The sequence below is a fragment of the Procambarus clarkii genome, chromosome 19 (assembly GCF_040958095.1).
Source record: "Procambarus clarkii isolate CNS0578487 chromosome 19, FALCON_Pclarkii_2.0, whole genome shotgun sequence".
Classification (NCBI taxonomy): domain Eukaryota; kingdom Metazoa; phylum Arthropoda; class Malacostraca; order Decapoda; family Cambaridae; genus Procambarus; species Procambarus clarkii.
In genome coordinates, this window is record NC_091168.1 from 45,157,859 (window position 1) to 45,180,631 (window position 22,773).

The window sequence follows — 22,773 nt, forward strand, 5'->3', positions numbered from 1 at the left end:
TCCTTTCCCTTAAAACCAAGTCTGGTGCCCTTGAGGAGATACCAACTTTAATCTACAAAAAAGCCTCCAGATCTTTAGCCCCTGCTATTGCTTTGCTCTTCAACAAGTCACTTGAACTCCAAACCTTTCCAGATATTCTAAAAAAAAGCGAGAGTAACGCCTGTCCACAAATGTGGTGATCTCACAGATGTTAACAACTACAGACCTATATCAATCCTGCCAAACTTGTCAAAATTTTTTGAAAAACTAATCTATAAGCAGCTTTACTCATATCTAGCCAAACTCAATATACTTAGCCCTTGCCAATATGGCTTCAGGCCCAAAAAAAGCACTAACGATGCACTTATTAGTATGCTTTAACTCGGTTTTTTGTTTTTTCTTGTTTTTCAAATCAACGCTGTTTGAATGTAATTTTCTGTAATAATTTGTAATTGTATTTGTACTGCTTTTTCAACAATGTTCCCCCCTCTTTTACCTCTATTTTTATTTGTACTCAACACATTTTGTTCTTTTTACCCATTAGTTTTAAGCTTTAGTCATACAGCTCTTGATAAAAATGAGTTCCCTGTTGGCTTATTTGTGGACCTGCGTAAAGCTTTCGATACTGTCAACCACCAAAACCTTCTTCTTAAATTACATCATTATGGTGTCAGAGGACACTCCCTACAATACCTCAAATCCTACCTTACTGACAGGCTCCAATGTGTTTCTGTGAATAATACAATTTCTCCCACCCTACCCATCAACATTGGTGTTCCCCAGGGCAGCATACTTGGCCCTCTCCTCTTTCTCATCTACATTAATGACCTTCCAAATGCCTCCCAACACCTCAAACCAATTCTATTTGCTGACGACACAACCTTCATTTACTCCAGTCCTGATCCCCTTGCTCTAAATGCCACAGTAAATACTTAGCTAAATAAAGTCCATCTGTGGCTAACTGCCAACAAACTCACCCTTAACATTGACAAAACTTTCTATATTCTGTTTGGCAATAAATCCTCTAATCAAATAAACCTCAAAATAAACAATACCCAAATTTGTAACAAATTAGATGGCAAATTCCTTGGCATTCTCATTGACCACAAGCTGAATTTCCAGGGACACATTCTAAACATATCAAAAAAAGTTTCAAAAACTGTGGGCATTCTTTCTAAGATCAGATATTATGTACCACGCCCTGCCCTGGTGACTCTCTATTACTCCCTTATCTCCCTTTGATATGGTATCAAATACCATATCTCAACTATGGTATTTGTGCTTGGGGCTCTACTACCCAAAATCACTTACGTCCTCTAATTACTCAACACAAAGCTGCTATTAGGACAATATCCAATTCTGGCCCCAGACATCACTCGGTACCCCTACTCAAATCTCTGAATATGTTAGACATTAAGTCACTGCACATTCTCTCATGTGTATTATACATATATAAGACGCTAAACTATAATGCCAATCCTGATCTCAAAAGCTTCATAGAAGGTTGTAACAGAACCCATGAGCACCACACCAGAAATAAATACAGTTTTGATATTCCTAGAGTACGACTTAATCAAACTAGAAATGCTCTACAAATCAAGGGGCCCAGAATGTGGAATGACCTTCCCAACCATGTTAAAGACTGTACCTCTCTCAACCAGTTTAAGTTAAAAACGAAGCTATACCTAATAAATTCCCTGTAACCTACCTTACCCCTCTATTGTCAACCCATGTATGTTTTTTGTTTTTTCTTGTTTTTCAAATCAACGCTGTTTGAATGTAATTTTCTGTAATAATTTGTAATTGTATTTGTGCTGCTTTTTCAACAATGTTCCCCCCTCTTTTACCTCTATTTTTATTTGTACTCAACACATTTTGTTCTTTTTACCCATTAGTTTTAAGCTTTAGTCATTAGTGTTTTTTCCTGCCCGAAACGCTTTGCGTAATAGTGGCTTTAGGCATTGTATGTACTAGCTCTATCTATAAAGCCAACAAACTTTGTAAAATCTCTTTATGTATGTACCTTTACCTAAATAAATATTATTATTATTATTATTATTATTATTATTATTATAATAAGCCAAGTTTTCATGAATTAATTGTTTTTCGACTACCTAACCTAACCTAACCTAGCTTTTTCGGCTACCTAACCTAACCTAACCTATAAAGATAGGTTAGGTTAGGTTAGGTAGGGTTGGTTAGGTTTGGTCATATATCTACGTTAATTTTAACAACAATAAAAAAAAATTGAACTCATACATAATGAAATGGGTAGCTTTATCATTTCATAAGAAAAAAAGTAGAGAAAATATATTAATTCAGGAAAACTTGGCTTATTAGGCAAATCGGGCCTTGCATAGTAGGCTGAGAAGTGCATTCTGGCTACTAGGTACGACATTGTTTCGTGTTCTGTCTTGTGTTGATGAAATTAATACCCTATTAATGCCACCTCTTGTTCTGTCTTGTGTTGATGAAATTAATACCCTATTAATGCCACCTCACCCCATCCACCTCTCTCAAATGTAGATATAAACAAAATCGGAGATGCGTAAGTTCTATTCAGTTGTGTGTTTGTAAACTAAAGTCTTTGAAAATGTAATAAGTTTTACGAAACGCGCTCGTGTCGCGTCAGACTAGAAATAAAAATGAATTTTGGAGAATTGATTTTTTATTTACCTCCAACAGTGAAAAGAAATGTACGAAAGATTGAGAAAATTTGTGTTAGAATTATTAATCTTACTTTTTCGGTCATATTTAATAATATATGTCAACAGGAAAGACTGCTACCAAAATATACTAATATATATATATATATATATATATATATATATATATATATATATATATATATATATATGTCGTACCTAATAGCCAGAACGCACTTCTCAGCCTACTATTCAAGGCCCGATTTGCCTAATAAGCCAAGTTTTCATGAATTAATGTTTTTTCGTCTACCTAACCTACCTAACCTAACCTAACCTAGCTTTTTTTGGCTACCTAACCTAACCTTACCTATAAATATAGGTTAGGTTAGGTTAGGTAGGGTTGGTTAGGTTCGGTCATATATCTACGTTAATTTTAACTCCAATAAAAAAAATTGACCTCATACATAGAGAAAAGGGTTGCTTTATCATTTCATAAGAAAAAAATTATAGTAAATATATTAATTCAGGAAAACTTGGCTTATTAGGCAAATCGGGCCTTGAATAGTAGGCTGAGAAGTGAGTTCTGGCTACTAGGTACGACATATATATATATATATATATATATATATATATGTCGTACCTAGTAGCCAGAACTCCCTTTTTGGCCTACTATGCAAGGCCCGATTTGCCTAATAAGCCAAGTTTTCCTGAATTAATATATTTTTTCTAATTTTTTTCTTATGAAATGATAAAGCTACCCATTTCATTATGTATGAGGTCAATATTTTTTTATTGGAGTTAAAATTAACGTAGATATATGACCGAACCTAACCAACCCTACCTAACCTAACCTAACCTATCTTTATAGGTTAGGTTTGGTTAGGTAGCCGAAAAAGTTAGGTTAGGTTAGGTTAGGTAGGTTAGGTAGTCGAAAAACAATTAATTCATGAAAACTTGGCTTATTAGGCAAATCGGGCCTTGCATAGTAGTCTGAGAAGTGCGTTCTGGCTACTAGGTACGACATATATATATATATATATATATATATATATATATATATATATATATATATATATATATATATATATATATATATATATTTATATATATATATTTATATATATATATATATATTTATATATATATATATATATATATATATATGTATATATATATATATATATATATATATATTATATATATATATATATATATGTCGTACCTAATAGCCAGAATGCACTTCTCAGCCTACTATGCAAGGCCCGACTTGCCTAATAAGCCAAGTTTTGCTGAATTAATATATTTTCTCTAATTTTTTTCTTATGAAATGATAAAGCTACCCATTTCATTATGTATGAGGTCAATTTTTTTTATTGGAGTTAAAATTAACGTAAATATATGACCGAACCTAACCAACCCTACCTAACCTAACCTATCTCTATAGGTTAGGTTAGGTTAGGTAGCCGAAAAAGCTAGGTTAGGTTAGGTTAGGTTAGGTAGGTTAGGTAGTCGAAAAACAATTAGTTCATGAAAACTTGGCTTATTAGGCAAATCGGGCCTTGCATAGTAGGCCGAGAAGTGCGTTCTGGCTACTAGGTACGACATATATATATATATATATATATATATATATATATATATATATATATATATGTCGTACCTAGTAGCCAGAACGCACTTCTAAGCCTACTATGCAAGGCCCGATTTGCCTAATAAGCCAAGTTTTCCTTAATTAATATATTTTCTCTAATTTTTTGTTTATGAAATGATAAAGCTACCCATTTCATTATGTTTGAGGACATTTTTTTTAATTGGAATTAAAATTAACGTAGATATATGACCGAACCTAACCAACCTAACCTAACCTAATCTAACCTATCTTTATAGGTTAGGTTAGGTTAGGTAGCCGAAAAAGTTAGGTTAGGTTAGGTAGTCGAAAAACAATTAATTCATGAAAACTTGGCTTATTAGGCAAATCGGGCCTTGTATAGTAGGCTGAGAAGTGCGTTCTGGCGTTCATATATATATATATATATATATATATATATATATATATATATATATATATATATATATATATATATATATATATATATATATATATGTCGTACTTAGTAGCCAGAACGCACTTCTGGGCCTACTATGCAAGGCCCGATTTGCCTAATAAGCCAAGTTTTCCTGAATTAATATATTTTTTCTAATTTTTTTCTTATGAAATGATAAAGTTACCCATTTCATTATGTATGAGATCTATTTTTGTTTATTCGAGTTAAAATTAACGTAGATATATGACCGAACCTAACCAACCCTACCTAACCTAACCTAACCTATCTTTATAGGTTAGGTAGCCGAAAAAGTTAGGTTAGGTTAGGTAGGTTAGGTAGTCGAAAAACAATTAATTCATGAAAACTTGGGTTATTAGGCAAATCGGGCCTTGCATAGTAGGCTGAGAAGTGCGTTCTGGCTACTAGGTACGACATATATATATATATATATATATATATATATATATATATATATATATATATATATATATATATATATATATATATATATATATATATATATATATATATATATATATATATATATATATATATATATATGTCGTACCTAGTAGTGTTATGATCTCAGCCAGCAGGAGAAACGAGTCTCCCTCCTTGAGAGTTATTCATCAAGCCTGACCTGATTAGAAGGTCTAGCAAATATTGAGGTGATAATCCATATGTAAAATAGTTGCTTGGAGATGTATAACAATTTAAGATTATGGGCAGTGAAGAAGGAAACATATAGATGACTGGCTTGGAGATGTGGACATTTTGCTGGAGGCGTGAGGCTCGCTTCTGGAGGGGCTTTGACCTCACTTGAGGCCAGACATCGCAGGGGAAAAGCCGCGCTCCATTGAGCTCCCGTCAGAAGGGAACCCCTAGTGATATATCTCGAAGAGAAGAGAAGTGTGCAGACGTACCAGCTGTGGAATCGAGCTGGGGACGTGTGGTCTCAAGTCGTGGGCGATAATTAGTGAATATTAAGCCGCCCGGAGGCATTATTGTGGGCCGTGGAAGCGCGCTGATCAAGCTTCGTCAGAGGGAGAAGCGCCCTCGACCAGACAATCTGTGGTAAGCATGATATAAGCCAGTTCATAGTGATTGCTTGTAGTTGGTCGTGTGCCCAGCGACAGTAGCGATGTTTATTTATAAGTTAGACATGTTTTAATAAGGCAGAAAGCCTGAAATAAGAGAGTGAAGAGGGAGGAACACGGAGCGACGTCCGTCCCCTCTGAGCGCTGGCAGGCGACTGAGGGAGCCTGGCTCCTGACGGAGGAAGACCCTCCCAACGAGTGAGGACCGCCGCCAGGCGAGGTGGAGTATGGACCCGCCCAAAACGGGGGAGTCCACTCTCACTGTATGTAGAGGACAGATAGAGATTTGAGGCAAACATATTGTGTGATTATTTTTGTTTATGTGTTAAAGGGGAAACATTTTATTGGAGTGTCGATGGGTTGCAGGTTTGTTCTTTGGGGAAGAAGTTGCTGAGAACTTCGAAGCCAGCATAGATGAAGTAATTGATGAGACTCCAAGGTAGTGAAGCAGAGGACCTCGAGCTGTGAGGAGAAGCAGTGAAGAGGAGTGTCACATGCTTCTGTAGAGGTGGTGAAGCACCATATTTGCTCGAGGAAACTTCATGGTGTAGCAGCCAAGAGAGCTGTGGAGGAACCTAGCAGAAGGGTGAAGCACCTTAGTTGCTCAAGAAAACTTCATGATAGCAGCCTGGAGGAGCTGCAGAGGATCCTGGTAGTGAAGCCCGGAAGAACCTAAAGATATTAGGGTAGTGAACTTCCAGAGGTGGAAGGGAAGTTCTGGTGGATTACTTGTAGGGAGTTGATAGTGTTTGGTTGTCATTAGTGTGCAAGACGCAGTGAGAGGTGAGTGATTGTTTGCATTCTTATGTCAAGGAGTGTTTTATACTGAAGTTTAGAGTTACAGTCGTAGGCTGGATTACCTACAGATGTATGCGTTCCAGAACTGATAGAGTGATCGATTGATCATTGTTGTGTATCAATGAACATTTATACTGATATATGTTATTGCATTCAAATGCTGATTTTCTATATATATATTATCTTGCTGATGGTGCAACAGTGTATGTAGACTTGATCAACTTGAGGTGGTTGATAGTATCAGGTGGTGAACCAGGAGATAGGATACCACTTGATAAGCTGATGATAGAGTTCTGATGATGTTGGAGTGCAACCTGATTGTAATATTATAGAGTATAGGATTCATTATTATTATATGTGTGTATGTATCGTGTATGTGCTTTGTCCAGTAAATGTATCCCAATTTGCTGGTGTTTGCCCTTGTCCTAGTGAGGCTTCCCATGAAATAGTACAGAAGAAGAGAGAGAGAGAGAAAGAACCAGGAACCACTGCTGTGGACAGGGTAGAAGGTAATACTAGTAAGTCATAGAGGATTGAGGAGATCATATCTCATAAGGAGAGAGTGGGGAGTCACAGTGGCTCGAGTGGGTGTGTGCACGTGACAACGAGGCTAAGTGTTGGAGCAGCATCCCCTAAACGTGTGACGTTGAGCCCCTCTCCAAGAGCCAGAAGCGCCAAGGGTGATCTCCTAGTATAAGCACTCTACCGAGTTGTGGGTTGGGTTGTCCATAGAGAAGGATCAACGACGACAACACCAACCAACTCACAGACTATAATAGTAGCCAGAACGCACTTCTCAGCCTACTATACAAGACCCGATTTGCCTAATAAGCCAAGTTTTCATGAATTAATTGTTTTTCGACTACCTAACCTACCTAACCTAACCTAACCTAACTTTTTCTGCCACCTAACCTAACCTAACCTATTAAGATAGGTTAGGATAGGTAGGGTTGGTTAGGTTCGGTCATATATCTACGTTAATTTTAGCTCCAATAAAAAAAAATTGACCTCATACATAATGAAATGGGTAGCTTTATCATTTCAGAAGAAAAAAAGTAGAGAAAATATATTTATTCAGGAAAACTTGGCTTATTAGGCAAATCGGGCCTTGTATAGTAGGCTGAGAAGTGCGTTCTGGCGTTCATATATATATATATATATATATATATATATATATATATATATATATATATATATATATATATATATATATATATATATAGACATATGTCGTACCTAGTAGCCAGAACTCACTTTTTGGCCTACTATTCAAGGCCCGATTTGCCTAATAAGCCAAGTTTTCCTAAATTAATATATTTTTTCTAATTTTTTTTTTATGAAATGATAAAGCTACCCATTTCATTATGTATGAGGTCATTTTTTTTTATTGGAGTTAAAATTAACGTAGATATATGACCGAACCTAACCAACCCTACCTAACCTAACCTAACCTATCTTTATAGGTTAGGTTTGGTTAGGTAGCCGAAAAAGTTAGGTTAGGTTAGGTTAGGTAGGTTAGGTAGTCAAAAAACAATTAATTCATGAAAACTTGGCTTATTAGGCAAATCGGGCCTTGCATAGTAGGCAGAGAAGTGCGTTCTGGCTATTAGGTACGACATATATATATATATATATATATATATATATATATATATATATATATATATATATATATATATATATATATATATATATATATATATATATATATATATATATATATATATATATATATATATATATGTCGTACTTAGTAGCCAGAACGCACTTCTGGGCCTACTATGCAAGGCCCGATTTGCCTAATAAGCCAAGTTTTCCTGAATTAATATATTTTTTCTAATTTTTTTCTTATGAAATGATAAAGTTACCCATTTCATTATGTATGAGATCTATTTTTGTTTATTCGAGTTAAAATTAACGTAGATATATGACCGAACCTAACCAACCCTACCTAACCTAACCTAACCTATCTTTATAGGTTAGGTAGCCGAAAAAGTTAGGTTAGGTTAGGTAGGTTAGGTAGTCGAAAAACAATTAATTCATGAAAACTTGGGTTATTAGGCAAATCGGGCCTTGCATAGTAGGCTGAGAAGTGCGTTCTGGCTACTAGGTACGACATATATATATATATATATATATATATATATATATATATATATATATATATATATATATATATATATATATATATATATATATATGTCGTACCTAGTAGTGTTATGATCTCAGCCAGCAGGAGAAACGAGTCTCCCTCCTTGAGAGTTATTCATCAAGCCTGACCTGATTAGAAGGTCTAGCAAATATTGAGGTGATAATCCATATGTAAAATAGTTGCTTGGAGATGTATAACAATTTAAGATTATGGGCAGTGAAGAAGGAAACATATAGATGACTGGCTTGGAGATGTGGACATTTTGCTGGAGGCGTGAGGCTCGCTTCTGGAGGGGCTTTGACCTCACTTGAGGCCAGACATCGCAGGGGAAAAGCCGCGCTCCATTGAGCTCCCGTCAGAAGGGAACCCCTAGTGATATATCTCGAAGAGAAGAGAAGTGTGCAGACGTACCAGCTGTGGAATCGAGCTGGGGACGTGTGGTCTCAAGTCGTGGGCGATAATTAGTGAATATTAAGCCGCCCGGAGGCATTATTGTGGGCCGTGGAAGCGCGCTGATCAAGCTTCGTCAGAGGGAGAAGCGCCCTCGACCAGTCAATCTGTGGTAAGCATGATATAAGCCAGTTCATAGTGATTGCTTGTAGTTGGTCGTGTGCCCAGCGACAGTAGCGATGTTTATTTATAAGTTAGACATGTTTTAATAAGGCAGAAAGCCTGAAATAAGAGAGTGAAGAGGGAGGAACACGGAGCGACGTCCGTCCCCTCTGAGCGCTGGCAGGCGACTGAGGGAGCCTGGCTCCTGACGGAGGAAGACCCTCCCAGCGAGTGAGGACCGCCGCCAGGCGAGGTGGAGTATGGACCCGCCCAAAACGGGGGAGTCCACTCTCACTGTATGTAGAGGACAGATAGAGATTTGAGGCAAACATATTGTGTGATTATTTTTGTTTATGTGTTAAAGGGGAAACATTTTATTGGAGTGTCGATGGGTTGCAGGTTTGTTCTTTGGGGAAGAAGTTGCTGAGAACTTCGAAGCCAGCATAGATGAAGTAATTGATGAGACTCCAAGGTAGTGAAGCAGAGGACCTCGAGCTGTGAGGAGAAGCAGTGAAGAGGAGTGTCACATGCTTCTGTAGAGGTGGTGAAGCACCATATTTGCTCGAGGAAACTTCATGGTGTAGCAGCCAAGAGAGCTGTGGAGGAACCTAGCAGAAGGGTGAAGCACCTTAGTTGCTCAAGAAAACTTCATGATAGCAGCCTGGAGGAGCTGCAGAGGATCCTGGTAGTGAAGCCCGGAAGAACCTAAAGATATTAGGGTAGTGAACTTCCAGAGGTGGAAGGGAAGTTCTGGTGGATTACTTGTAGGGAGTTGATAGTGTTTGGTTGTCATTAGTGTGCAAGACGCAGTGAGAGGTGAGTGATTGTTTGCATTCTTATGTCAAGGAGTGTTTTATACTGAAGTTTAGAGTTACAGTCGTAGGCTGGATTACCTACAGATGTATGCGTTCCAGGACTGATAGAGTGATCGATTGATCATTGTTGTGTATCAATGAACATTTATACTGATATATGTTATTGCATTCAAATGCTGATTTTCTATATATATATTATCTTGCTGATGGTGCAACAGTGTATGTAGACTTGATCAACTTGAGGTGGTTGATAGTATCAGGTGGTGAACCAGGAGATAGGATACCACTTGATAAGCTGATGATAGAGTTCTGATGATGTTGGAGTGCAACCTGATTGTAATATTATAGCGTATAGGATTCATTATTATTATATGTGTGTATGTATCGTGTATGTGCTTTGTCCAGTAAATGTATCCCAATTTGCTGGTGTTTGCCCTTGTCCTAGTGAGGCTTCCCATGAAGTAGTACAGAAGAAGAGAGAGAGAGAGAAAGAACCAGGAACCACTGCTGTGGACAGGGTAGAAGGTAATACTAGTAAGTCATAGAGGATTGAGGAGATCATATCTCATAAGGAGAGAGTGGGGAGTCACAGTGGCTCGAGTGGGTGTGTGCACGTGACAACGAGGCTAAGTGTTGGAGCAGCATCCCCTAAACGTGTGACGTTGAGCCCCTCTCCAAGAGCCAGAAGCGCCAAGGGTGATCTCCTAGTATAAGCACTCTACCGAGTTGTGGGTTGGGTTGTCCATAGAGAAGGATCAACGACGACAACACCAACCAACTCACAGACTATAATAGTAGCCAGAACGCACTTCTCAGCCTACTATACAAGACCCGATTTGCCTAATATATATATATATATATATATATATATATATATATATATATATATATATATATATATATATATATATATATATATATATATATATATATATATGTCGTACCTAGTAGCCAGAACGCACTTCTCAGCCTACTATGCAAGGCCCAATTTGCCTAATAAGCCAAGTTTTCATGAATTAATTGTTTTTCGACTACCTAACCTACCTAACCTAACCTAACCTAACTTTTTCTGCCACCTAACCTAACCTAACCTATTAAGATAGGTTAGGATAGGTAGGGTTGGTTAGGTTCGGTCATATATCTACGTTAATTTTAGCTCCAATAAAAAAAAATTGACCTCATACATAATGAAATGGGTAGCTTTATCATTTCAGAAGAAAAAAAGTAGAGAAAATATATTTATTCAGGAAAACTTGGCTTATTAGGCAAATCGGGCCTTGCATAGTAGGCTGAGAAGTGCGTTCTGGCTACTAGGTACGACATTATATATATATATATATATATATATATATATATATATATATATATATATATATATATATATATATATATATATATATATATATATATATATATATATATATTATATATATATATATATATATATATATATGCGAACAAGCTTGAATGGTCCCTAAGTATATATGCGAATGAAAACTCCACACTCCAAAAGACCCCAAAAGTGACTCGAACCCGGACTTCCAGGAGCACATTGCAACTGGTGTCACGGAGCCTTATCAACAATATATAAAAAATAATATATAAAAGTATCAACACAAAATTGAACACGAAACAATGGGTATAATTTGGATAAGTTTAGATACAGCAAAGACTTGGGAAAATATTGGTTAAGTTGTTGATATGTGGAACCATTTACCAAGTAACATAATAGACGTAGGATCCATTGATTGTTTCAAGCGTAAGTTAGACATATATAATAATGGGTTTACGTGGATATAAATAGGGAGGATATCGATAATGCTAAAAAAAAGTTGCTAAGCCAACTGTTGAATAAAAATATTTTTAAGCCATTGATAATGGCTTAGCAATACAATATCAAAATTTGTTAATTATGCTAAACAAGGCAGCAAAGCTTCAATATTCTTTGAGAGACAAATATATGAATTGTTCAACCTTGTAAATTGGTCAGAAAAATGTCAGATATTTAATGCTGAAATATGCAAAATGCTGCAACTTGGAAATATAAATTAAAGAGGAAACTGGCTAATAACATTCAATCAAACAAGCAATGTAAAACTGCTAGGAAATAAAATAAAATTTTGGGTTATTTTGGCAGCTCTTTCTAATTTCGATCGGAGTTCTGCTCTGGAGTTCACTGGTTAATCTTATTCATGAATATTACATATAATTTTTGTCTCCATAATTGAGAAATTATATTGACAAACTGGAACTTGTTCAGCGCCAGACAACGATATTACAAACCACAAATAAATCATCCAAAAAGCCTATAAAATACATTAATTTATTTAATCTCAAAAGAAGAAGAAACTGAGGTTATTTGATATATGTGTTTACATTGTTATCACATTGTTAACTCTGAATTTTTTTAAGTATGTATAAACTTAATGTATAGTATTTGTTTTAAAATTACTAGAAAAAATATTACTCAAATCATACTAAATACTTGTTCTTGACACGAACAAAAACGTAAGGAGCACCCTACCTGGAGATATAGTACAGTGTGATACCATAAAAGTATTTAAATATAGTTTAGAGAAGCACGTCTCCTTAACTCCGAGTCTGTAATTTTGTATAATTCTTTGAAATCCACTGTAAGTTGTTAAGGGCTGTTGTTTCCATCTTCTTTTCATTCACTGTCTATTTCTTGTGTTGTGTTTTTCTTCCTTTATCGTCTCTCTGAAGGATCCCAAGTAAACATCTTCAGGTTAATGAGATTTTCTTGAGAAAATTAACAATTTCTGGAGCTCCTTCTCCCACTTTTGGCCTAGCGCAGTCTCCACCAAAGTAAGCATTAACTTTGTTTGGCACGAAACTCGAACTGCCAGATTCTTCATCAACAATCTCAAGGCACATTTCCTTGAATACAGACATCACTAGGGATATTATATCTTCTTGCCACTTTATTCCCTCCCGTCGCTTTTTCTCAACCTGCTTCAAAAAGGAATTTTTTAGGCAGAATCCTTCAGGAGTCGGGATTTTCCAAAAGCGGGAATCCCACCAGCAAAACAGATTCCTCATGTCTTTGGGCATCCAAGGTTCAGCCTTCATGCGCGAGAGAAGAGTCTTGCAGGTGAGATACACCTGACGTTCTTGGGGATCCAGATTTGCAAGCACTTCAACCTCTGTTGCAGCAAAGCTGCATATATAGGATCCACCTCTGTCTTCTGTGTTGCTGAGGTGGACCGTGTCTAGGCCACTGGGAGTAAGGGAAGGTCTGTGTATCTCCTCAGGCCAAGGCACAGAGATCACTGGCACTAAGTCAACACCGATTATCAACAGGGGATACTCACTACCCTGCCAAGCCAGCGTCAGTGCCACGCCCACTTGCGTCCTTGTCAGGCCAGGTGGCACTAGACTTAATTGTTTGTTAACAAAAGTATAGCTTTTGAGGCAGTCCCGAACTCTCTCAAAAAAGTTTGATATTAGGTTATTACCATGGAGACTTGTATTTTCTGTCTGAAGCTCCACCTTTAATTTGTGACCACTGACTATGACCTCCTCCTTTGTTTGCTGCTTGATATTAGCTTTGATTCCGGGAATTTCCTCTAGAATAAAATTAAAATCAAACTCATCTGGATAATAGAGTCGTGTGCCATCTGCAGCGCTTCCTACTAATTTAATGTTTCCTTTGTAAATATCTGTTTCAATCTTGGATATAATTTGCTGAATTTCTTTTACTACCGCGTCCTTGACATCTTTTGATTCACCATCTTTGTAATCAACCGTTGCCTGCTGAGTGTATTCCACCAAATTTTCGAAGTTAATATGTCGAAGAAGGTTTTCAGTTGCTTCTCTTTGGTCGTTATTTATTTCACGAACATTAAGTTCAGATGCAAATTTGCATCCATTATATATTTGTAAACGTTTCGTATAATGCCTACGAACTTCTTGAGGGCTAGTCCCTGCCTTGCAATATGGTATATTTTCCCGGTGAAATTCAGCAAAAAGTTGAAAAGCATGCTCATGGCCGAACATTGCAGCCAAGTGGGGAGGCGTTTGCCCGTATCTGTCAGGGAGAAGCGGTTGTGCACCAAGGTTCAGGAGGAGGATAATGACGCAGGACTTACCACAAGAAGCTGCCTGGTGGAGGGCAGTGGTGTCATTGGTAGGATCTACTGGTTTGTCTACAGCCAGGCCACCCACCTTCACCAGGAGGTATATCAGCTGTACAAATCCACTTCTTGAGGCCAACAGAAGAGCTTGGGATCCACTTGACATTTCTTGGGATTTTGAGGTCATTGTATTCTTTTTACCAGTTGTGTCACTCCAGTAACTAGAGAAGAGGACTTCCTGAACTTTCAGGATCTCCTCCACCTGTGCCTTAACAGTTTCGTTCTTCGTCTTCTCTTGCAGTTCCTGCAGCTGGTGTCGTTCTTTCCTGTAAATACTCTGTAAATAATTCGTTAGTAACTTGGATATCTTAGATCATTCAGTTCTATTATTAAATAATAAATAAAAATTATAAATAAAATATATAAATTGCTGCTTGATATTAGCTTTGATTCCGAGAATTTCCTCGAGAATAAAATATAAATATATATATATATATATATATATATATATATATATATATATATATATATATATATATATATATATATATATATATATATATATATATATATATATATATATATATATATATATATATATATATATTGTGACGGTGTTCCCCCCCCTTATATTTCTCCCACGCCTGCAGTAAGAGTCATGTCTACTTGTCCCAAGCGTTCTCTACGTTGCAGGCTTCAATTTGATATATGGGAGAGAGTGAAGTGTTCTCGGAGAGCCGAGAAATTTGTGAAATAGTAATGTTTTGGCCTGTGGTATAGGCCCTTTAGGAAGCCAAGATGGCACTGGCTTTCCTGATTCCCCGCCAAAACTGTGTGACGTCAGTGGCACCGGATTGGTCACCGACAGCAATGTGGCACCGGGAGCCAATGAGAACTTCCCGTGGCGAAAGTGACGTCACGAAGGAAGGGGGTCCAGGCCGCGCGCCGCGCTGGCGCCATCAGTCAGACACGACACGTCAAAGAGGTTGGACGTGCGACGATTGGTCCTGTCAGTTTGACAGTTGTTTCCCGCTCCCGTGGATTTACGCGTCACCTGAAGTCTGCCAGTACTCTGTGAGGTCTTCCCTAGTTCATGTGTTGAACCAGAGAGGGAATCGATGGTTATTTGAGCAACAAGTGCTTCAGTCAGGTACTGTGTAAGAAGCAGTGAAGCCGTGCAGTGACGTATATGACGTCTGTGGCAGTTCACCAGTTCGTGACGGCGTAGTGGCTGACAGAGCCACTGGGTAGCTGAGGAAGGAGAGGACTATTTGGGAATCCGGACGACTGCAGCTGAGACGTAGGCGGCAGCCGTTGCTGGGAGAAGACGACGGCCAGGAGACCGACTCCAACCCTACCAGAAGCAGAGAAGGAGCACGGACCTGCAGAGGAAGAAGGCACGGAGACGACGCGCTAAACGGTGGGACGACGAGTGGTTCCGGTAGGACACGACGACGTGTGTGTGGGGGCGTTCCCGACACGAGGACCAGGAGATACATCTCGACTCTCATCGGAGGATAGGTTGAAGTAGGTGTTACTAGTTCTCTCCCCATTCCCCTTTAGTTAGCTATGTTATTCGGCTATATTATCTAGCCTGAGGATTTCATATGTCGTGAGCAAGTCTCACCCGTGTCACAGTAAGGCACCAGTTTGCCGTGTAGTACTATCAAGAGTACTTATAATACTTATGTTGATTATGGGTGTGTACAGGCACCAGGAACAAGTGATAAATTTACTGTGTTGTGTATATCTTTCTATAGTCTTTGATGAGAACATATAATGATAAATTATATATAATATTATGCCAGTATTTGGAAGTTAGGCTATGTGCCCAGAAACTATTTATTCACCATTTATTTGATGTCTGATTTATATACACTATATATGTCTATGTTCATGCAGTGATTAATCATTTGTGAGTACAGTGAATTATTGAGTTATCGCCCACAAGAGAAAGTACTGAAAACTCCAGTGTTTAATACTTCATAATATGTCATTGAATGAAGTGCAGTGAAAACCATTACAGTGAGTCATTGTAGCATTGATTGTAGAAACGACTGTTTGAGCCTGAGTACAGTGTAACTAAGTAATACGTGCTATTGGGCCAATATCGAGAGTGCGAGTTTCTGGTAATATTGGAGAACTTAAAGAAACAGCGCGCGTGAATCTAGAAACAAGCAATAAACTTTCGCGCTGGGGCCAGGCGATCAGCTGTTCTTGACACTTGACGAGGAGGGGAGGTGTTGCCACTTAGTGAGTGCATACTATTCGTGGGAACTACTGGCCGCAGCCAGGATCAGTTGATTTATATATTATTGTTTGGCCTTGTGATATCTTTCATACATTTTAAGTAAAATACAAAATCACCTTTGTGTTTTTATCATCTCCTCCATTGATCTTGTGGCTATATTATACTGAAAGCATAGAGTGATAAGAGTAAGTACCTGCCTGATTCCTGATCTTTTGAGTGTGACCTTGCCAAGGCTACCACTAATTCAACCAGTCCACTGAGGTGTTACTGGCCACCTAAAACACCAGTTGGCGACCTTGTGGTTAACCATAGAGCCCGATTGTTGGGGAGGGCACATGACAGTCAAGTGAACGAGTCGTGTTCCCACTCCTTCTCAATCAGAGGCCGTTGAGATTGACTGGGAGACTCTCCTGGCGTGCAGTGGCGCCGTGAGGATCGAGTGAAGACCCGCAGGGCTACGGTGAGAAACCTTGAGCATAACTATAGCTCACCCCAGAGTAAGAATAGAGTAGTAAAACCCCAACAATATATATATATATATATATATATATATATATATATATATATATATATATATATATATATATATATATATATATATATATTATATATATATATATATATATATATATATATATATATATATATATTATATATATATATATATATATATATATATATATATATATATATATATATATATCCATCCTGAGCTGTTACTGAGAGCACGGTCAACGTAAGCGTTGACAACACTTCTCTTCTACCTGTCTGAGCAGTCACTGCCCACACACAGGTACACAGATGTCAGATGTCTGCGGGAGCTAAAGGAGGCATTTGAGCAGAATTCTGTGTTGAGTTTCACTTACGAGATGGAGTACAATGGGAAGTTGCCCTTTCTAGATGTAACAGTCATGGAAAGGAGCGGAGGTTTCAACACTGCAGTCTACACTAAGGAAACAAACATAGGAATGTGCCTCAATGCCAACAGTGACTGCCCAGACAGGTACAAGAGGAGTGTTGTTAACGCTTATATCGATATAACGCTTATATAATTTGTAATCTTCTTGCAGAAATTCTTGAAGCAATTCACATAAGAATAGAACAACCTACCATGAACACCCAAATCACGGAACTATTTACTCTACCCACCATGAGAGTAAGGACAAGACCAGAACATAACGATGCCAACACAGAAGACACTGTTCCACATAACAGGCCCTACACTTGATTAATCTTTGTATTGTGACAATAATCTCCTTCAAGAGATTGAGCCTGCTCTTCCCTCTACAAATACGTCGCAACAAACTATATAAAACTACTAGGGAAGAAATGTCCAACAACGACAACATCATCTCCAAGGTTTGCCAGAGCGCAAAACGTATGCAGCCAGGGACACCTGTTCAGACTCAAACCGCCAAACTACCTGTCTTACTACCGGCTCCGCTGATTGGTCGCCGGTCTGGCTGCAACTGCACTCGCCCCCCCCATACTACTTGATGTCTGGGGTCGCCACGACCTCAGACCTCAGAATATTCAGTGCTTCCACGGTTACCACTCCTCCCGGCTAGACGTTAGCGTGTACTGAGAGAGGTGGTAGCTTAAAGCCAATATTCCAGCACCTTACCTTTATTTTTGTATTGCACTTCTTGTTATTTTGTCTTAACGTAACTTTTCATTGTGTCATTTAATTATTCTTATTCTTTTGATTGATTGATTTTATTATAAGAATTTGTTTGTGCATTTTTTCATGTTTTGATTTATTTAACGTAATTAAAATTTCATTGTTAAAGTTTACTTGTGTTTTGTGTGTCTTCTCCTTACCTTACCACAGACGAAGTTCCAGTTTTTTCTATTTTTTTTTATAACTATGTGACGAGGCCATACCCCTAGCCTTAAACAGCCGAACACCAACGCGTTACCGTCACAAGTTATATGGGGGCCTGTCCTAGGAGCTTCACTCAGGTACTGGTGCCAAGTGGTAATTTATGGTAAGCGTATTTAACTTTGTTAACGTAGCTTTACTATTTTTCATATTCAATTTCATTTTTTATAAGGTGCGGTGTATTGTGCATTACGAGAGTAACATATAGTGAAGGTGAGACAACTTTGGATTACGTGGTGACTGTAGGCCGCAGTCATACTCTTAATTGGTCATCTCTCCCTCCGTGTTATTACTCGTGTTTACCATCTTTGTCCCTTGAATATTTCTCATTCTGACAGATCATCATATTGGTACCCTGGTACTGTGGTCTGCCCCGGGTCAAGAGTACCCAATCTTCTGCAATCTGACTGTAGGAGGACAAAGAGGGCCATAGTTCCTCTAGCTCGAACTTTAGTTGCTGAATTGGGACCTCAGCAGCAGTTCTCGTCACCAGTTGACACCTCGCACCCCTACACGTCAGTCAGAGATGATGATACATACAACGGTAGGGAATTAGCTTACTTTTTCAGAGCACAAAAGTTCGCTAATTCTGTAAGTATCATATTAAATTCAGTAGGAAAAACTTGCTTTATGTCCTATAGAGACTTGGCAAGGTATGCCTACATCCTTGGACTACCAATTTTACTTTTGAGACAATTAACTGTTTCATTTGTTTTCGAAACTCTGTTTCATTTGTTAGTAGGATTTTCTTGCCCTTATCCTCTTACATGAGTACCGGGTACAAGATTTCCTGCGCCCTTGATTTAATTTAATCATTTAACATCTTTTACTTAACTTTAATTGTTAAAGATCTCACAGGATAGGTACCAGTTGCCACGTTGTCCTGTTTCTGACATTCACTATTGAATATTCGTGTACCTTTATTTGCTAATTTCACCATGTTTCGTCTCCAAGCTTTCCGTACAAATCCAGCAGGTGAAATAGGGACTTTAAGTCGTGCCAAGAGGACTGAATTACAAACTCTTGCACATGAGTATCAACTAGAAGTTCCCTACCAAGCCAACAAAAATGACCTACACAACCTGTTGCTGGATTACTATTTAGAGCAAGGTAAGATAGACTCTGAAACTCATGAAACTTACTATATTGCAGATAAAACTGACTTGGCAACGATGAAACTTAAACTAGAGCTGGCCAAGATTGAACGTGAGCAGCAAAGAGAAGCAGCTGCCATACGAAGAGAAGAACAAGAACATGAGGCTGCCTTAAGAAGGGAAGAAATCACCCTTAGAGAACGCGAAGCTGCTTTGAGAAGAGACGAACAAGAACGCGAAGCTGCCTTGCGGAGAGAAGAACACGAACGTGGACTCGCCCTCCACGAACGTGAGGTCGCCTTGCTCCATGAACGTGAGAGAGTACAGCTTGAAACAAAACAACGCGAGTTGGAAATACAACGCGAACATGACAAGCAACAAGCGACTCTGGCTCTAGAGTGTCGTCAACGCGAAATCGCCTTGGAAACTTCACACTTCACTCAACGCCAACAAGCTACTGCCAATCTTCCCGTCAGTTTTAATATATCACATGCAAGTAAGTTAATGCCATCCTTTGTAGAAGCAGAAGTTGATGTGTTTTTCACCACCTTTGAAACTCTTGCTAATCAACTCGGTTGGCCTGTCGACCAATGGGCCACACTTCTCAGAGTCCATCTTACAGGTAGAGCTGCAGTCACAATCAGTACTTTGGCGTCTGAGAATGACTACCACACTCTGAAACAAGCAGTGTTGGACGCCTACCTACTTTCCACCGAAAGTTATAGAAGGAAATTCCGTGACCACCTGAAGGCAAGTACCACTACCTTCCTTGAGTTTGCTAACACGAAACGGAGGTATTTCATGAAATGGCTGGAAGCAGCACATGTCTCTACTTTTACAGAACTCGTCAACCTGATGCTTGTTGAAGAATTCTTGAGACGTGTGCCGCCTCCTGTCCGCCTCTACTTAGCAGATAAAGAAGAAACCGACTACCTGAAGTGTGCTAAGTCGGCTGACACTTACAGCCTCATCCACCGGCTGACACCCGAACCATCCTCCAGTAAGAAGTCGTGGTACAGTTACGAGAAGGTGAGCCCCGATCAAGCTGGTTCACAACTGTACTGCAAGTATTGTAGACTCTATGGACATACCATAGACAAGTGTGGTAAGTCTCAATACAAGGGAATCACTGACCAACAAAAACCCAAACCAACTCCTCCTAAGTCCGGTAAGCCTGTGATGAATGTTGGTGTTGATGTTAATGATCTTTCTCTTTTCAGTAACCACCTGTATACTGGAACTGTCTCTGCCAACGGTTCAAATCCGGAGGGACGTTTCAAATTGAAGATCTTGAGGGACACAGCGGCTCTTCAATCGATCATCTTGAAGTCGGCTGTGCCCAACATCACCTACACCGGAGAAACTGTCTTCATCACTGACCTCACTGCTACCACTCCATACCCTCTCGCCAGAGTCCACCTGGATTGTCCCTACGTGAACGGGGAAGTCCAAGTCGCCGTTAGGGAAAAGCCTTTTCCCATGCCTGGAGTGCAACTTCTCCTAGGCAACGACTTGGCAGAAGACCTGCAACCGACCAACCTGATCGTCATGGACAAACCCCAGGTGTGTAACTCTGTGCCAATAAACCCTATTCTAGAGTATGTTCCAGCAGAGGTTCAAGAGAGTGATGAAGTTTCTCCTCCGGTTCTCGTGACCACCCGTGCACAAGCCGCACGTCCACAGCCAGCTGATTCTACTGCTACCGCTGTCCCTCAAGACCCTCAGAAACTCCCCCCGCATCTGACCAAGCTGGAGTTCCGTAAGTTGCAGAGGGAAGATCTTACTTTAACACCATTGTTTTTCCAGGCTGAGACTCAACCCGACAGTATTCCTGGGTTCTTCCTAGAGAACGACTTGCTCTACCGCAGATATAGACCCAGTAAACTGAAGGAGGAGGACGATTGGGCCAACATCGAACAACTTGTGATTCCCACCAGCCTGCGGCCCACTATTCTACACCTGGCCCACGGAGCATTCTCCCACTACGGCTTCAACAAGACTTACCATGGAATTCGTCAAGACTACTACTGGCCAGGTATGGTAAATAAAGTCAAACAGTACGTAAAACAGTGTCATACATGTCAGATGGCAGGCAAACCGAACATCTCCATTCCCAGAGCGCCACTGATTCCCATACAGGTTCCTGCGGAACCTTTCCACAGACTCATAATAGACTGTGTTGGTCCTTTACCTCGGACCAGTTCAAGTAACGCCTACATCCTAACCATCCTGTGTCCTACCACCAGATTTCCCATAGCAGTTCCAGTGAAGAACATCACGGCTGCTATGGTTATCAAACATCTATTGAAGATCTTCACTCAATACGGATTTCCCAGGGAGATTCAAAGCGACTGTGGTACCAACTTCACCAGTGATCTCTTCAAAAGGACACTGGAGGAGTTCAACATCAAACAGGTATTGTCCAGCCCCTATCATCCTGCTTCACAGGGTTCTCTTGAACGTAGTCATCAGACCATCAAAGCACTCTTGAAAAAGTTTTGTAGTGAAACCTCGAAGGATTGGGATAAGCAGATTGACCTTATAATGTGTATTTTCAGAAGTCTCCCCAATGAGTCCCTAGGAGTATCTCCTTATGAGATGCTCTACGGCCGTAAGTGCCGTACTCCCCTTAAGGCTTTCAAAGACTCTCTCAGAGATGCCACCTTCAGTGAGCATCAGAATGTGCTCCAGTTTCTTCAAAACCTTCAACACATTCTAGAGAGAGTCCACCGTTTTGCCCATGATAATCTATTGAAAGCCCAGGAGAGAATGAAGACTCATTACGACCAGACCAGCAAAGTAAGAAAATTCAAGCCGGGAGACTTCGTCCTTGCCTATTTCCCTATCCCAGGTTCACCTTTACAAAACAGGTTTTCAGGACCCTACTGCGTCATAGAGTGCAGGAATAATAACAACTACGTAATAGAGACTCCAGATAGGCGGCGGAAGACCCAGCTGTGCCACGTCAACCTCCTGAAGCAATATAATGGTACTCCTCCCACTGTCCTAATTAACTATTCCACCTTCACAGAACCCTACATCCACAGTGAGACCTTCCCAGCTTCTCCTCCCGAAAGCACTGACAAGGAGTCAGCGCTTTCTAATTCCGAAATCCTTAATGATCTTCCCAAATACTTTCAGGATAATCATAGTGCACCTCTCGTCAAGATCTTCAGAGAACATCAAGAGTTGTTCCGAGATGATCCCCAAGAGTGTAATGTTACCCAGCACGACATCCAACTGCTCCCCGACACCCGGCCGATTCGTCAACCCTTCTACCGAATCAGCCCGAGCAAGAAGGAAGTCATGCGTGCTGAGGTGCAGTACCTCTTGGACCATGGACTGGCTACACCTTGTGAGTCCCCCTGG

General features: G+C 39.4%; 1 protein-coding gene across 1 annotated transcript in view; it reads right to left on the reverse strand.

Annotated features, from left to right (window-relative positions):
* Nucleotides 1–11,577: 11,577 nt before the first annotated feature.
* The window catches only part of LOC123752215 (uncharacterized), a 535,987-nt gene continuing 524,791 nt past the window's right edge, over nt 11,578–22,773 (reverse strand). Inside the window, exon 10 of the mRNA XM_069327530.1 lies at nt 11,578–14,514. Coding sequence (XP_069183631.1) covers nt 12,826–14,514 — 1,689 coding nt within the window. The 3' untranslated portion in view covers nt 11,578–12,825. The remainder of the gene's footprint in view (nt 14,515–22,773) is intronic.